Source organism: Delphinus delphis, chromosome 17 (genome assembly GCF_949987515.2).
Source record: "Delphinus delphis chromosome 17, mDelDel1.2, whole genome shotgun sequence".
Taxonomy (NCBI): Eukaryota; Metazoa; Chordata; class Mammalia; order Artiodactyla; family Delphinidae; genus Delphinus; species Delphinus delphis.
In genome coordinates this window covers 15,866,280-15,884,214 of record NC_082699.1, presented here as the reverse complement: position 1 = coordinate 15,884,214, position 17,935 = coordinate 15,866,280, and the positions used below count along the sequence as shown (strand labels likewise).

Here is a 17,935-nt window from a genome sequence, read left to right as displayed (position 1 = left end):
GGATGTGGATGGACAATAGCCACGGTAGAGTCATCAACAGTCATTAGAAGATAACGGCTGCTCTGTTAGTAATGGAGATTTTCAAGAGCATTAGCTTAAGAAAAGCCTCTTAACACCCTGTTTTTGCAAAGAATTCCTCCCACCCCTAGAGTTAACCAAGTAACTTTAGGTCACCGTTGATTCCTTGAATTAAATTCGCTTTAACATATCTTTTCCTCTTCTAATTTCTCAACTTCCTCCTCCTCTCCTTCTCTCTCCCAAGAGAGAAAAATCCTCCACTGCGGCGCTAAGGCTTTAGGGGTTTTTGTCTGTTTGCGGGGAGTACACTTTTCTGCATTTGTTTGTCTTGTAACTAACCATGCACCCTAAAAGAGTAGTTTACCAACAGCGTAATTTTTGTATTTCTGGCTAGATAAATGGCTAGATAGCAGAAAGTCATGATTTAGTAATTCTTTAAACCCAGAATAAGTACGTTGTTGAAAAAACACAACTATCGTTCATCTTTCACCCTCCGAATTATGTATAATGAATAACTCTGAGACGTTTCCAAACATGTTTTGCAGGAATGACCTGTTTTTTTAAATGTTAAATTCACAGTCCTGCCTGTGAGGCCTCCTAGACTTTTATTCTTTTTTTTTTTCTTATCTGGGGTTACGGACCTGGGAGAGCAGGGGAGGGTTACAAGGTCAAAGTCCTTTCCTCCTTGGAACTGGCTGCTTGCTGGGAGAGGGTTGCCTGGAAAATAGATGCTTTAGAAAGAAGAGGTTGGGGGGTCAGGATTTTAATTCTGTTAAGCAACAGCTGGTTTGAGTTTCTTTCCACTTCTATCTCCTGCTCCTTTCCTCACAAATCCATGGAGAGAAAAGAATTTGTTCAGAAGGAACCAGCAACATAAAAATACACCTTCTATTCCTGTGGTGCTTACCTATGGCATCTTGTTATACATTGGATGTGAAGCATTAGAGGGACAGATAGGCTAGATTCTATAAAATTAACTCTATAGGAAAGATAACCAGAGCTTTAGTCTGAAGAACATTTTTAAAATACAGGATGCACGCCTGAAAAATTCTTTTAAAATTTTTTTAACTAAAACTTTTAATGGAAATAAGTGTCAGAATGGCCTCTGGGGTACCTGGAGGCTGACTGCCAAGAGGAGAATCATAACTGAAAACAGTAAAGCATGCCAAGTGTGTGTTACTCGTTTCTGGACTAGGGACCGTGTCTGTCTCCAAATTAGTTTGCCTTCATTTGTTCAACAAACGTTTACTGAGTGTCTGCTCTTCCCACAATGATGCTGGGGGCTGGGGACACAGCAGTAAGATGTGGGCGTGCTTATATGTGAGCAGGTGTATCAACGTGAACCCGTCCAACTGAGCTTTAACCCACAGTTACACTTCCTATTCTAAACACTTTACACATGGATTGGGATTTTAAAATCAGGTCTGTTCAACTCGTATTATTCTATAATCAACTCATCAATCCGATATTTAAAATGAATATGTAATAATAGTGAAACAGGTAAAAAAAGTTAAAAAGTTTTAAAAACAGTAAAAAAACACCTCGTGGTTTGATTATTTTTATTTAGGTTGTGAAGTCTCCCATGGTTTTTTCCTACACACGCACACACGCGCGCGCACACACACACACACACACACAGAATAAAACTTGCATCTCTCAAATCAATGGCAAACCAGTAACAGATTTTCTAGTCTGGGCTCCTCCACACGCTGGCCTCAGGCTGTGTTGGTGTGTGGCTCGACAGCAATCAGAGGTCATAATTTCATTGGCAGTTAGCATCAGGTTTAATTTTTCTAGCATGTTAGATTTACCGAAATGTCTGGTTTCAGTTACGCTTCGGCATTGACTGCATCAGCTCGGAGCAGCACGATGTCTTCAGGTACCTGAGGTTTATGAAACACATATGCTAATTGTTTTCAATCAATCACTTTCCTTTCTAAACACAAAAATGTGTTTTCTGAACCTGAATAACAGTAGTCCTTAATGACATTGCTGGTTTCTTATATTGTAAAAAGACCCGAAGTAGGTAAAAATGTCAATTTAACTAGACTGCCACCTACTGATTGCCGTGGTTGGAAAACACTCCAATTACAGTGTTTGGGCTTTTTTTTTTTTTAAACAGGCTTGTGTGGATTTTCCCCCCTCCAAAAAATGTAGATAAATGTAGATGCTTTTTGAAAATTAACATGTATCATTTTCATTGCATTTTAGGAATGTGACCAAGTTCATATAGATGATGTCTCTTCGGATGACAATGGACAAGACCTAAGGTGAGCCCATGAATGGGAAGTGATGGGCTCCATGTTATAGCTTAATTGCTCAGCTTATTAAGATGAACTTTCTGTTTGGTTAACTTTGGGCTTTTCTTGCATCTAAATAGCACATATAACTTTGGAACAGATGGCTTTCCTGCTGCGGCAACCAGCGCTAATTTATGCTTGGCAACCGGTGTGCGTGGCGGCGTAGACTGGATGAGAAAGTTGGCCTTCCGTTACAGACGAGTAAAAGAGATCTACAATACCTACAAAAATAATGTTGGAGGCAAGTGACTATCACCAGTAGGTTACTGGGTTAGTTAAGATAGTCTTGATACGATGCTCAAAGTACCACACACTTTTACATCACACTTTTTTGGATAGAACAGCTTTTTTTGAGAGCCGTTTCATCTAACCAGTGATTATTCTGCTGTGACTGAAGTAACAGACTAGAGCCAGCTGCCCTGGCCAGGCTAGTCTAGTCCTCGCTCCATTCCTTAGTAGTGGTGTGACCTGGAGTAAGTTTCTTGACCTCCTGCCTAAAGGACTTAAGACGAATCATAAAGCTCCTTCTACCGGGTAGATGTTTGCATTAGCTTGGATCTTTTGATTGTGGTTCAAAATGGCTTTGGTATGAAAAGGAACATATTGACCTAATGAAAAGTTTAGGTGGTGTTGGTTTCTGGCATGGCTAAATCCAGATGCTCAGATGATGCAATCAGTAATCTTTGGCCTGTAATTTCCTTTGGAAAATTACCGCCTCCCGAAAGGTGGCAAATGTGCCTACCAGTAGACCCAGGCTTATATGCTACCAGTCTAGCGCCTCCATGGGGTGGGAAGTGTCTTTCCCAATAGATTGAGCAAAAGTTCCAAAACAGCCTTTCACTGGCCAAGCTGAGGACATATGGCTATTCTGGGAGCCAGAGGGTAGGGTCTGCTCTGCTCAATCTTCATGGTTGGGGAATGGGGGAGAGTAGGCTCCCCCAAAAGAAGAGATGACGTCTGTAGCCAGAAGAAGGACGCTAGGAGTGCAAAACCAATATATGTTCCTCACAGTGCTAAATATTTGTCAAATGAATGATAATGTGAAAAATTGCTTAGTATATTATAAAGCTTGAGGGTAGTATTCGAGTAGTTTTAAGTGTTTACTGTTTATAAAGTTGACGAGACACGTTAGTGAGGAAGTAGTTCATGTGCTTTTAAATCCACAGGTCTGCTTGGTCCAGCTAAGAGGGAAGCCTGGTTGCAGCTGAGGGCCGAGATTGAAGCCCTGACAGACTCCTGGTTGACACTGGCCCTGAAAGCTCTCACACTCATTCACTCCCGGTAAGTTCTCCCCAGGTCACTTCATACAAAGTGCCTTTGCCTGAAAACGAGCTGTGCTTGTTCATTTTGGAGATTTAATTTTCAACTGTCTTTTTTTTTCTTTGTATTCTCACAGGACGAACTGTGTTAATATTTTAGTAACAACTACTCAGCTTATCCCAGCATTGGCGAAAGTCCTGCTGTATGGATTAGGAATTGTATTTCCCATAGAAAATATTTACAGTGCAACTAAAATTGGTAAGCTGCTTTTTAATTAATTTATTTATTTAACAGTCAACCCTTTGCTTTCAGGCTAGTAAAAATGAAAGACAATAAACAGGACTACTTTTTTCAGAATGCCAAATATCAGAAAACTAGAAGAACGATTTAACCCATTTTATTGTCAAAATTGGCTTTAGATATCAAGAGAAATATAAAGCACGATCCATGTAGTTGAACTCAGAAAATTTTACTTTACTGGCGAACATTAAAACCTATGCGTTTTAGCTATAGGCAACTTAGCATCACTTCTAGAGTATTATCTTATTTTTATTCTCTTAGGCAACATCAATGAAAATATTTTATAAGCTTAAACAAGTAGTTGTATAGAAATATACAAAGGAGAAATTAAATAGCTAATAGCAGCTTTAATTAAACAACTCTAATAATAAATTATTATTACTGGAACTATTTTTTTCACCTTATTTTACAACATTTCACCTTATTTTACAACATTTTTTTCACCTTATTTTACAACTATTTTTTTCACCATATTTTACAACATTTTACAATGATTGAGTTCCCATTTCTGTTATGGGGATCAAAAAAATTAAATTCTTGCAAGAAGGAAATGTAGTTGGGAAAGAAGACTAATGGGAAATTTAGTTAAGATATAAAGCAAGACAAAACAGAAGTAGGGATAAAAAGAAGACATGGCTCTTTCCTTAGGGAGTTCATTATCTCTAGCAGAGGAAGCAGACATCAGAATAACTATAATATGACAAAGTAGTATGTAAATAAGCATTTATCAAGTATCTACTAGATGCTCAGAATTGTACTAAACATTTTACATATTAAAGTCAGTCTTTGAAGCCTTTCCATTTTTCAGCTGAGAAAACTAAAGCTCAGAGACTTAATTGTTCAAGTTAACAGCTAGTAAAGTTAAGGTCAAAGTAGATCTCTCTGATTCCAAGGTCCAGCAGGCTCCCTTCCACAGCCTAAGGGGTCCTACCACTAAGTGCCCAAATGTGCACTTCAATGGGAGAGCATTCACTGCCACCCAGGAGGCAGCAGAGGGCACGTGTCAGTTAAGAGTAAAGGGAAGATAGGACATTTGAGCTGGGTAGAGAAGGGTAAATAAGAGTTTACTAGGCAGATGGCTAGTGAGAACAAAGTGACAGAGGAATTAAAATGTGTTCCCTGCTGAGGGACCTGTGAGTCTTCCGGGGTGACTAATGTGCAACGCCCATGGGAAGCTGATGCTGGAAAGGTAGACTTGGGTCTTATCATAAGTGGCCTCGTATGTTGCCCTAATGAGATGAATGTTATGTACATGAGTCCTAGGAAAGGAGGATGAGTATCCTGGTAGGTGGAAAGAAGGTTGTTTCTGGCTAAAGAAAAAGGTGCAAAACAGAACCCCTATCTGTTTGGCTTGCACTTCTCCTTCAAAGAACTTACTAAATTGCCACTAAAAAGTTGCTTGTTCAGTTATTTGTTCATAGTCTCCTTGATAACTGAGTCTGTCCATCTCACTCATCACGGTGGCTACAGGGCCCAGCACATGGTAGGTACTCAATCAGTGTTGAATGAAGTGGGTGAATAAATGGTTGTTTATTCAGAAGAAGGCTGACACAGAGGTTTCTTTTAGGCAACTGGGTCAGCAGTGACACTGTTAGCTGATGGGGAAATCAGGTTTGATGGCAAAGATAATAAGGGTTTGATCTTACCAATGTGAGTTTGAAAAACCTATGGGATATTCAGATAGCCCTGTCAAGTTGGAAATAGTTGGAGTTTGAGAATGACTGATGCCTCCTGAGAAGGGCCAAGGAGAGAATACTGGAAAATACTTATAAAACGAAAGGAGTACACCAAATAGAACTCCTAGTAGCCCAGTAGAACTTGAATTTTTATATGTTGTCATATAAAATAGCAATCAGTTTCCACGAACTCAGGTCTTTATTCTATCTGTATCAGTAAAGAGGAATCATTGTGTTTTGTAAACAAGGATCCAAGGGAAAGGTTTATCAGCACATGAAAGAAAGAACATATTCCAAATGAGCATATAATACAGAAGGGATAGCACTTAACTTCCCAGAAGAAAAGAACAATTAGCGTATTACACGTCATGCACATTGAACTTTAATCCCAAATAATTTGAAAATGCGAGGATAATAGGAAGTTGCAATAACAATCAAGAAAGTATTTTTTAATGGGCATTTTGTTTGCCATATTGGACTTGTTTAATTGTTTTCAGTCTAGAATAAAAATTTGATTTAAAAACTGTACGGTGGTAGAAACGATCTCAAAACCATAGGTAGAATCACTTTTCCATATTTCTAATAAAAAAAAAGTAGGGATTGAAACTCCTGTAAGTTGCTGCTAGTTTTGCCATCAAATGAGATCTAATTTGGGGATCAATGCAGAAAACCACCCAGGAATTTTCCTTGTAGGCCAGGGTTCCCCACCCCACACGCACAGCAGGAGCTGAGCGGCGGAAGGGGGAGCAAAGCATTGCTGGGGTTGCTGCCTGAACCATCCCCATCTCCCGGCCCCTGACCACCCCCCACCCCCACCCCCTCGGTCCATGGAAAAATGGTCTTCCATGAAACCAATCCCTGGTGCCAAAAAGGTTGGGGACTTACTTTTAAATAACATTGAGTTTACCTTCCTTTTTTCCATGAAAAGGAAACTTTACAAAGCCACATAAACATTTCCCTCTAAGCGGGGAAAGAAAGTTTCATGACATCTGACTGTTTGGTTACATATTTTTTGCAGTGAAAACCATCCTTTGTATTTGTTTCTCAAGGTGATTTAATATTTCACAGGTTAGAGGGCAACTGAAGAAGCATTGAAATGACATCCTTTGAAGAAGGCTGGCCTTATTTCGTTCTGTCAGATGCAAACTAGAGATTTTAGTGCAAAATACAAATATAAAGCAGACATTTGTTTAAGCAAACAAGCAATTTGTTCGTGTGTATATCTGATCCTTATTTGAAAGAGGTACAGGCCCCGTTCAGCCATTCACATTTGAAACCTATAAACTGTCCCATTGTCCATTAAAATGACCTTATTGGCAGCCCAGGACTTGGAACCCCAGTTCCTGCTCCAAGAAGCAACAATGGCCACATTAACTACAGGGACGTGCTTACAGTGTAGCTGCCACGGGCGCCTAAACTAAGTCTTGACATGGGAAAGATAATAGATAGGTACAGGTATCCTGTTACCTTTATCCCACTTTTCCTCTAGGAAAGCGCTTTACTGAGCATTAGGTGTCTGGGCCAGGTAAGCACGCTCTCTCTTGTAGGGCGCCAAATTACCTGACATTCATTTCAGAAACAGTTTTCCAAGAATACTTCAGGTCAATGCATTAGGCCTGGGTGGGGGGAGGGTGTCTTTCATTCAAAGAGCATCCCAACCTGAAAATGAAGGGATAAACTAAGTCCAGTGTTGGATTTCTCTTGCCGTAACAAAACCAATCCTTCGGTTTTGTTCATCCTTGTCAACAGTCTTTCGATCAGATACTGTATTCAGAGTTTGATAGATCATGAAACATTTTTTAAGTGAAGTTAAAATATTTTGCCAGAATGGCATGCTTTCATTTAGTCTCAGCTTGTAGGGGGAAAAGTACTATTTCCAAACAATACTTTTTCCACCAAATGCTCTACTGAGATCTAGATTCTACTTTTTAATAAATGAGTCTTGGGGGAGAAAAAGTACTAAAATTGTCCATTCCCAAGGGACAGGACACCACATGGGTCGTTCATTTACAGTTTTTGCTGTATTGTGCTGTTCTACATACTCCCCAAATGGCATATAAAAGCACTCTTTTCCTAGTTTGCACAAGTACGATAGACTTGGATCAGAAGCATGGAAAAAGCATTTTATATAAAAAGTTTAAGCCCTAGAGTGCTGACTTACTCAAACTTTACATTTTTTCACAATGTACTTTTGTTCATTAGGAAAGGAAAGCTGTTTTGAGAGGATAATTCAAAGGTTTGGAAGAAAAGTGGTGTATGTTGTCATAGGAGACGGTGTGGAAGAGGAACAAGGGGCGAAAAAGGTGAGTGTTCCTCCTTGGTGCCTCTTGTGCCCTTTAATTTTTCTTACTCCTCAGAATCTTCAGAACTGGATCATTTCAACACATGCCATTTCTCTGAAACAGATCATGAATGTGTTCTGAACCGTAAGTGCTGACCAAGGGCAGAGTAGAATTAAGTCATTATTGAAGCGAGCTTTTTGAAGAGTGGTATTCACAAGCTCGGGGGTCATGGATGGCTGGTCTTCACAGAATGTAGACTTGGGGAACAGAAAAGGAGGCTTAGTTCTGCAGCCATCATCCGGAACAGAGACAGCACACATGCCTGCTCTTGCCGCTTTCTGCACCCATGGCAGACATCGCCAGGTGATTAGACGTCCGTTACCTGAGCCTGGATGCAGCCTAAGAACCTTCCAGACATCAGTTCAGAAAGATTCTAGGAGCTAATCAGAGCTGGCTTGCAAAACTATTTTCTGCCCTAGAGTACGGTGCCTTCTTTTGATCACGAGGTCGATGCTTGCCTCTTTTGGGATGCTCAAAAAGGAGGAAAGGAGCAGGTCCCTTGACTCCCCGTTTGCCCATGATATTTCTTGTTATTCTTCTGCATCCCTGCAAGTGTGATTCTGTCATTTCCCGTAGCAAAAGCTTTCTCATGAATGTCCTTCATTGTATTTTAAAGAGGGGGAAGGAGCCACATTCCTTAGCCTGGCACTCAGGGTCTTCACAATCTAGAAACAACGTAGGCACGTTGGTCTTCTTACTCTCCTTTGGCCACGCCCAGCACCTCCTTCCTGCTGCTGTTGTGCCTGGAATGCTCCTCTTCCCAGTGCCCTACTGTCACTGTCTTACTCATTTTTCAAAATCCAGTTTACATACCACCTTTTCTATTTCCTTTGTTTATACGAACTCAGTTATAGTAGCACCACTTATACTTTAATTGCAGAAGCTCTGGTAAATAACTTGGATTCTTGAGCCAGATACCCTGGGTTTGAATGACAGCTCTACCATTTTACCAGTTCTGTGACTTCGAAAAAGTTACTTTACCATTCTCTTTCCGTAACTGTACATGGAGATTACAGCAGCACCTAGCTCATTGGCTATTTTAAGGATTAGATTTAGTTCAGGTATAAAACAGAGCCTGATACATATGAGGTATGCAACAAATGGCAGCTCTTATTATTAATCATTTGCGCATGTGCCTGTTTCAGCAGTGAAGTGTGAGCTCCTGAGATGTAGGGATCTTATTTTGCTTGATTGCTGTTTGAGACTCTGTCTTCATTTTTTTTTTTTTTTACAGTTCCCTAAATCTTGGCACAGTCATGCACTAATATTTCTTAAATTGAAGAGCATTAATTATTTTATGAGATTAACCAATAGAATAATTTTTTTCTTCTCTTCCCCATACACTCACTCATAGAAGTCATTTTTCCATAAAGGAGGCAAGCTCTTCTGGAATATTCCAGTATACTCCAGAAATGGCACCAGCCCATAGATGCAGCATTAAGCATGGCACGTGGCCAGCCTCCTTATAGAGTCCAAGAATACTTAATTCACCTTCAGTGCCTCTGAATTCCAGTAGAAGCATAGAAGCTGACCCTAATGCTATAAATAATAGATTTCACTTACACCCATAGATACACAATGTGCCCATGATTACATGTAGTCTCCCCACGTGTGTTCGGTGCTGGTAGAAACCCACACACACTTTTTTAAAGCTTGATTCTAAGCGGTATTTGCTATCTAAGCACTAATTCTGCGTTCCAGCTTCACCAGTGGCCAACCACCATTGTCATTAGGTACATCTGTTAGCCCTTTGGGCTGTCTTCATAAAAAGAAATCTGTCCCAGACTAAACAGAGTACCCAAAACTCAACCCTGGAGAGTTAAAGAGAATATTTGGTGAACATCCAGACTCAAATCTTTTTCCTGAGAAAGCCTCTGGAATCCCCTGCCATTTCTAGACAGGACCTCCTAGTGGCTATGGGAACATGGGATAGATTTGCACCTCTGAGCATCACAGAATTGAAGAGCAGCATTTCATGCCAGTATGGCCCAGGGCCAAGGTGTGTGAATCTGCCTTCCAAGCTGGTCCTTCTCCACCTAGTACTCACCAAAATATTTTAATTTCAAGAGGAGGTTGCCAAAATGTGGCTTTCTAGCTTGTGGTAGACAGAAGAATGTTTATGAAAGTGATGACCTAAAATTCAAAGAACACAAGTATGTTTCTTAGATATTTGTGTGGGTGAACACAAGATGGGAAAAGTAAAGGAATTCGTGATTTGATGTTAGAATTGAAAGTAGTAACAGTACTGAGTACTTGCTCTCTTTGAAGAACAGTTAAAGTTGTTTCCACTGTTTGTCTTTGGACATGTTATTCTTTCTATTCAGGACAAACACACACACCTATACCAAAAAGAATTAGGCAGCTGCCTACGACGAACATCCTCTTTAAATTTTTTGACTGTAAATGAATGCTTGTAGCTTCAACTTTCTGTTCTGATTTCTTGGGATAAGTGTATGCAATCAGTCCAGTACTCTCTGTTACAAAGGAACTCTTTGCACCTTGAGAGCTACCAGCATGGGAACTCTAATGAAACTGTAACCAGGAGTTGTAAGAACTTTATGTGTGTTTGTTAAGTGTACAGATTTTTCAGAAATAGTCAGATTCCTAATAATTGTGCCTATGATTCAGATGTCATAAATCTATCATCCTGAGGGACAAATTGACCATTCCTTTCTTATAGTCTGTCTAAGCTTTCTAGGTTAACTAGTATTTAAACAGCAGTACTTAGTGCATGACTTAAAAGACAAGGATCTAATAGTTCACAGTAAATAATGAGTATATTTAATGTGTGGGGTTCTGCATAGAAATAGAGAATATTTAATATTTTTAAGGGAAATATTTAATTTAAGGGAACACTACAATTTAGCAAACTCTATATGAAAATTCAAGCTAAAGAAATAAAGAGATGGTTATCCTTACTATCAGTTATAAAGCCCTTATTATGTCCCAGAACCTCTTTTAGGCACTTCCTATCCATTATCTCATTAAATCCTCACAACAATTCTATGAGGCAGGAGCCCTCAGACCTCCTTTATAGATGAGGAAACGGAGGCACAGGAAGGTAAATACTTTGGCCAAGCTCACACAGCTAGAAAGTCACCAAACTAGGATTTGAAGCCAATTATATCTGTGAGATTCAGCACAAAATTCCTTCAAATTACAGACTTTACTTACATATCTTAAATATGATTTGATTTACAAAAAAACATTTTAATGCTTTTTTTAAATTGTTGGAATATAGTGTGCAGTTTCTTTCCTTTTGGGAGGTAGATAGAACTATGTTGTGTTCTCTTTCTCCCAATTTTACACTCATGATTAAAATTTAACAAATAAATCATTAATTCTAGTTTATAATTTGGTTCACAAGCATTTCAGATTAAATAAAACTAACAGTGAACCAGTGAAGTTCTGCAAGTTTGGGCACTAAAATGTTTTGCAAAATCAAAACATTTTGCATTTCTTCTAAATCAATTTTAACCATTTAGCTGCCTCTCTTCATTTCCTATGTCCTTTTAAAAATCTAATACAACAGTCTCCTCTCTTCCCTGTAGAGATGTCTTTCATCTCCCTAAATAATGTTCTTTTGCTAGAGGTAGTTATTTTTTTAAGCCCGGAAATGAAAACTAGTAAGTATTCTGCCAGTTACCCGTTTTGTTATGGTCACTTGAAGTCTGCTCTGTCACCTTTGTTCTCTTTAGCAATACAGTCCCAGGAGTTTCATCAGTAATTTTATCTAATTCTATAATCCATATCATTAAAAAAAAAAAACGCTTCAAAGAGAAAAGGTTAGAAATACCTTTGTTTTTTTAAAAAAACAATGTTATTCTAAAAAGATCTCTTTTTTCAAAATTTTTATGGGAGTATAGTTGATTTACAATGTTGTATTAGTTTCAGGTGTACAGAAAGTGAGTCTGTTATACATATACATATATCAACTCTTTTTTACATATATCAACTCTTTTTTAGACTCTTTTCCCATATAGGCCATTACATAATATCGAGTGAAGTTCCCTGTGCTATATACAGTAGGTCCTTACTTAGTTATTATCTATCTTATATATAGTACTGTGTTTATGTCAATCCCAGTCTTCCAATTTATCCCTCCCCCACCACTTACCCCCTGATAACCATAACTTTGTTTTCTGTTTTGTAGATAAGTTCATTTGTACCCTTTTTCTAGAATCAACATATAAGCGATATATGATACTTGTCTTTCTCTGTTTGACTTACTTCACTCAGTGTGACAATCTCTAGGTCCATCCATTGTTGCTGCAAATGGCATTATTTTGTTCTTTTTTATGGCTGATATTCCATTGTACGTACCACATTTTTTTCTGTTCCTCCATTAATGGACATTTAGGTTGCTTCCATGTCCTGCCTGTTGTAAATAGTGCTGCTGTGAACGTTGGGGGTGCATGTATATTTTTCAAATTATAATTTTCTCTGGATATATTCCCAGAACTGGGATTGCTGGATCATATGGTAGTTCTATTTTTAGTTTTTTAAGGAACCTCCATATTGTTCTCCATAGTGGCTGCACCAGTATACATTCCCACCAACAGTGCAAGAGGGTTCCCTTTTGTCCACACCCTCTCCAGCATTTATTGTTTCTAGATTTTTTTGATGGTGGCCATTCCCACAGGTGTGAGGTGATACCTCATTGTAGTTTTGATTTGCATTTCTCTAATAATTAGTGATGTTGAGCATCTTTTCATGTTAGTTGGCCATTTGTATGTCATCTTTGGAGAAATGTCTATTTAAGTCTTCTGCCCATTTTTTAATTGGGTTGTTTTTTTGATATTGAGCTGCATGAGCTATTTGTATATTTTAGAGATTAATGCCCTGTCAGTTGCTTTGTTTGCAAATATTTTCTCCCATTCTGAGGGTTGTGTTTTCGTCTTGTTTATGGTTTCCTTTGCTGTGCAAAAGCTTCTAAGTTTAATTAGGTCCCATTTGTTTATTTTTATTTCCGTTTCTCTAGGAGGTGGGTCAGAAAAGATCTTGCTGCTATTTATGTCCAGGAGTGTTCTGCCTACGTTTTCCTCTAAGAGTTTTATAGTGTCCAGTCTTATATTTAGGTCTTTAATCCATTCTGAGTTTATTTTTGTGTATGGTGTTAGGGATTGTTCTAACTTCGTTCTTTTACATGTAGCTGTCCAGTTTTCCCAGCACCACTTATTGAAGAGACTGTCTGCTCCATTGTATATTCTTGCCTCCTTTGTCATAGATTAGGGGACCATAGGTGTGTGGGTTTATCTCTCGGCTTTCTATCTTGTTCCATTGATCTATGTTTCTGTTTTTGTGCCAGTACCATTCTGTCTTGATTACTGTAGCTTTGTAGTATAGTCTGAAGTCAGGGAGCCTGATTCCTCCAGCTCCGTTTTTCATTCTCAACGTTGCTTTGGCTATTCGGGGTCTTTTGTGTTTCCATATAAATTGTAAAAATTGTTGTTCTATTTCTGTGAAAAATACCATTGGTAATTTGATAGGGATTGCATTGAATCTGTAGATTGCTTTGGGCAGTATAGTCATTTTCACAATGTTGATTTTTCCAATCCAAGAACATGGTATATCTCTCCATCTGTTGCTGTCATCTTTGATTGCGTTCATCAGTATCTTACAGTTTTCTGAGTACAGGTCTTTTGCCTCCTTATGTAGGTTTATTCCTATGTATTTTATTCTTTTTGATGTGATGGTAAATGGAATTGTTGCCTTGATTTCTCTTTCTGACCTTTCATTGTTAGCGTATAGGAATGCAAGAGATTTCTGTGTATTAATTTTGTATCCTGCAACTTTACCAAATTCATTGATGAGCTCTAGTAGTTTTCTGGTAGCATCTTTAGGGTTTTCTATGTATAGTATCATGTCATCTGCAAACAGTGACAGTTTTACTTCTTCTTTTCCAATTTGGATTCCTTTTATTTCTTTTTCTTCTGTGATTGCTGTGGCTAGGACTTCCAAGACTGTGTTGAATAATAGTGGTGAGACTAGACATCCTTGTCTTGTTCCTGATCTTAGAGGAAATGCTTTCCCTTTTTCACCCTAGAAGAAATGGACAAATTCTAAAAAGATCTCTTGTAAGAGTTTTCTCTGAGCACCTCTTTGTTCCTAGAAAGACCATTCAGAGAAGCCATCTCACTACTGGTGGATATCTTTCTTTGATATATGTCTTTGTTGTCAAAATCTGCCATGCTTATTTTTTTACCATAAAATTTTTTGTTTCCCTAATACAACATTCCTCAAGTGAAAATAATTAGGCCTATGTATGATTTAAAAAAAAATCAAAATGTAAATAATAGTCTTCTGCACACTGACAGCAGTTTTGGTTTCTAGAGTAAAAACAGCCTTGTTTTATAACTCTGACTTTATTTACTTTTTAGAGAATTACTTAAAATGAATCTCTTGTGAATAACATGGAGGGAAGGGGGGATGGCAAGCACCATTATTCTGCATAATGACAAACGCTTCATCAAAAAATGTCCATTTTCAATGTGCATTCCAAAACTTGCTGAAAACCAAGATGAAGCTGAGAATCTGCTTAATAATGCTTGATTGTGAGTTTATTTAGGAGAAAAATAAGAACTTCTTTTTCTAAAAGAACATTTTTAATGCAAGTTTTTGCTTTTAGTTTTATTTCAGTGAGACATAGGGATTACTGAGTACAGAATTTTATTACTCTAAAGCCATTACATTCATTTAACTTAATGAGCACATACTGTATGCCAGGTCTTAAATTGGATTTCATCTTTATTCTTAAAGAGCTCACTCCTGTCCAGAGGGGACACAGATATACAAATAGTCAAAGAGCAAAACTGTGCAGTAAGCTTCATGAGTTCTCAGAATATCTCTTTATTTACAATTTGAGAAGTATTTGTACCTCCATATGCAAATTTTCTAGAGATAATATATGCATAGGAAAGCACAGATCTGTTCTTTATTTTTTATACAAATGGTAACTATACACTTTTTTTTCCGTGCCTGCTTTTTTCACTTAATATATATCCTGGTAGTTATTCCATATTAGTACATGGAGCTCTGCATCTCTAATTCTTATAAATGGCCGCATCACAATTCCATTACCTTGATATGTTGTAGTTTAACGAGTCCCCTGGGGCTTAACATTTCAGTGGTTGCCAGTGTTTATTATTGTAAACAGTTCTGCAGTGAGTGGTCTTTACGTGGTTCATGCGTGGGCAAGTATATCTGTGGGATAAATTCCTAGAAGTGCAATACCTGGGGCAAAGGTTATGTGCTTTTATGGTTTTGAAACATTTTCTTAATACATTTTTAATAATTCAGCAATATTCAAATTACATGTGTCCACACACACAGCTTTTTATATTACTGATCTTATGTATACCCAGAAGGGATAAATGCAAAATACCAGACAAGGAGGAAAGTTGGCAGAAGGGGATTTGGAAAGCTGCACATGTGGGCAAGAGGAACAAAGGATGTGTCCTTATTTTATCATTAGGGAATATTTTGGTTCTAATGATCCCAAAACGTGTGCTACTTCCCAAGATTTAGGTCTTGGTGCCCATTTCTCTCAATATATGCTAATCTTGATAAACTAATCATATACACATCAGTTTAGGCTATCACTGTTGTTAAGATTTGTGGTTTAGCTGTGTTTTAGTCCCCTGGCTCTAGTTACCTGATGGACTCTCTCCATGTAGGTATCCCATTTCATCCACCTGCATATCAGCAGATGAATTCTACTGTCCCAAACCAGTTCGCCCACTCAGATTTGCTTTGGTGTTCTCTACCTCCAACCCATCCCCCATTAGCAAGAACTCTGTCTTTACAGTGTGTCTCCCATCCATTGCACCCACTCCATTTCCACTGTTCCTTTGCCTAGTTTCTCTGCTACCAGCCAGCCACACCTCCAATCCATCCTTCCTTTAGTGCCTCATTAAATTGCATAACATACTTCTACCTGGAAAAAATATCTCCTTTCTTATTAGTGTTTGTTATGAACACACCATTCCAGCCCCATCTCCTCCACACTAAGTACTCTGTGCATCCCACCTTTGTCACATACCATCTCCTGACTGGGAGTCCCATCCCTCTCCATCTACCTAACCAAATTTGCCCATTTCACAAATTCAATACAGGCCCAATTTACCCTCTCCAGCTTACAGCTGAGTTCTCTCTGAATTTATCATTTTGATTCTCTGTTTTCTTGAGATATAATTGGCATTCAGCACTGTATAAGTTTAAGGTGTACAGCCTAATGACTTGACTTACATATACTGTGAAATAATTACCACAGTAAGTTTTGTTGACATCCATCATCTCCTATAGATACAAAAAAATTTTTTTTCTTGTGATGAGAACTCTTAGGATCTACTACTCTTAGCTTTCACATATATCATATAGCAGTGTTAACTACAGTCATCATGTTGTATGTTACAGCCCCAGTACTTTTTTATCTTATAACTGGAAATGTGTATCTTTTGGCCACCTTCATCCAATTTCCCCTCCCCCACCCTTTGCCTCTGGTAACCACAAATCTAATCTCCTTTTCCATGACTTCCGTTTTTTTTTTGTTTTTTTTAGCTTCCACACATAAGTGAGATCATACGATATTTGTCTTTGTGTGACTTATTTCACTTAGCATAATGCCCTCAGTGTCTGTCCATGTTGTCCCAAATGGCAGGATTTCCTTCTTTTTTATGGCTGAATAATATTCAATCATGTATATATCACAATGCCTTTATCCATTCATCTGTCAGTGGACACCTTGGGTGCTTCCACGTCTTGGCTATTGTAAATAGTGCTGCCATGAACATGAGGGTGCAGATATCTCTTTAACATAGTGTTTTCATTTCCTTTGGGCATGTATATACCCAGAAGTGGGACTGTCTAATCATGGGGTAGTTCTGTTTTCAATTTTTTGAGGAACCGCCATACACTTTTCCATAGTGGTTATACCAATTTACATTCTGACCAACAGTGCGTAAGGGTTCCCTTTTCTCTACATCCTCATCAGCATTTGTTACCTTTTTTTTTTTTTTTTTTTTTTGCGGTACGCGGGCCTCTCACTGTTGTGGCCTCTCCCGTTGCGGAGCAAGGCTCCGGACGTGCAGGCTCAGCGGCCATGGCTCACGGGATATTCCCAGACCGGGGCACGAACCCGTGTCCCCTGCATCGGCAGGCGGACTCTCAACCACTGCACCACCAGGGAAGCCCCTCTTAACTTTTTGATGAAGGCCATTCTAACAGGCGTGAGCTGGTATCTCATTGTGGTTTTGATTTGCACTTCCCTGAGAAGTGATGGTGAGCACCTCTTCATGTACCTGTTGGCCATTTGTATATCTTCTTTACAAAAATGTCTATTCAGGTCCTCTGCCCAATTTTTAAATTGGATTATTTTTGTTTTGCTATTGAGTTGTATGATATTAACCCCTCATCAGATATATGGCTTACAAACATTTTTTTCTCACTCCATAGGTTGTTTTTTTCATTTTGTCAAATGTTTCTTTTGCTGTGCAAAAGCTTTTTAGTTTGATATAGTCCACATGTTTACTTTTTATTTTGTTGCTTTTGCTTTAGGTGTCACATCCAAAAAATAATTGCCAAGGCTGATGTCAAGGAGCCAAACATTTTTTTCGGTGTTTTCATATAGGAGTTTTTATGGTTTCTGGTCTTACATTTAAGTCTTTAGTCCTTTTCAGGTTAATCGTTGCATTCTTATACATGTGAATAGCCAGTATTCCCAGCAACATTTATTGAAGAGACTGTCTTTTCTCCAGTGAGTATTCTTGGCTCCCTTGTAAAATATTAGTTTAGCATATATACATGGGTTTATTTCTGGGCTCTTGATTCTGTTCCATTTTCCATGTGTCTGTTTTCATGCCCGTACCATACTGTTTTGATTACCATACATTTATAATATAGCTTGAAATCAGGAAGTGTGTTGCCTCCCACTTTGTTCTTTCTCAGGATTGCTTTGGCTATTTGGGGTCTTTTAGTTCTGTATACATTTTAGGATTGTTTTTTCTACTTCTGTAAAAGAACACCATTGGAATTTTGATAG

At 38.5% G+C, this 17,935-nt stretch overlaps 1 protein-coding gene and 1 long non-coding RNA gene across 7 annotated transcripts in view; one reads left to right on the top strand and one right to left on the bottom strand.

The window, feature by feature from the left end:
• EYA1 (EYA transcriptional coactivator and phosphatase 1) overlaps nucleotides 1–17,935 on the top strand; it is a 150,394-nt gene that overhangs the window by 129,363 nt on the left and 3,096 nt on the right. For all 6 annotated transcript variants that reach the window (XM_060035176.1, XM_060035175.1, XM_060035173.1 and 3 more), the window contains 5 exons: nucleotides 2,230–2,288; nucleotides 2,399–2,559; nucleotides 3,485–3,599; nucleotides 3,715–3,836; nucleotides 7,757–7,857. In XM_060035176.1, the coding sequence (XP_059891159.1) occupies nucleotides 2,230–2,288; nucleotides 2,399–2,559; nucleotides 3,485–3,599; nucleotides 3,715–3,836; nucleotides 7,757–7,857 (558 nt within the window). The remainder of the gene's footprint in view (nucleotides 1–2,229; nucleotides 2,289–2,398; nucleotides 2,560–3,484; nucleotides 3,600–3,714; nucleotides 3,837–7,756; nucleotides 7,858–17,935) is intronic.
• LOC132440201 (uncharacterized) overlaps nucleotides 1,720–17,935 on the bottom strand; it is a 59,176-nt gene continuing 42,960 nt past the window's right edge. The window contains exon 3 of the long non-coding RNA XR_009522536.1: nucleotides 1,720–1,901. This is a non-coding gene — a long non-coding RNA (uncharacterized lncRNA). The remainder of the gene's footprint in view (nucleotides 1,902–17,935) is intronic.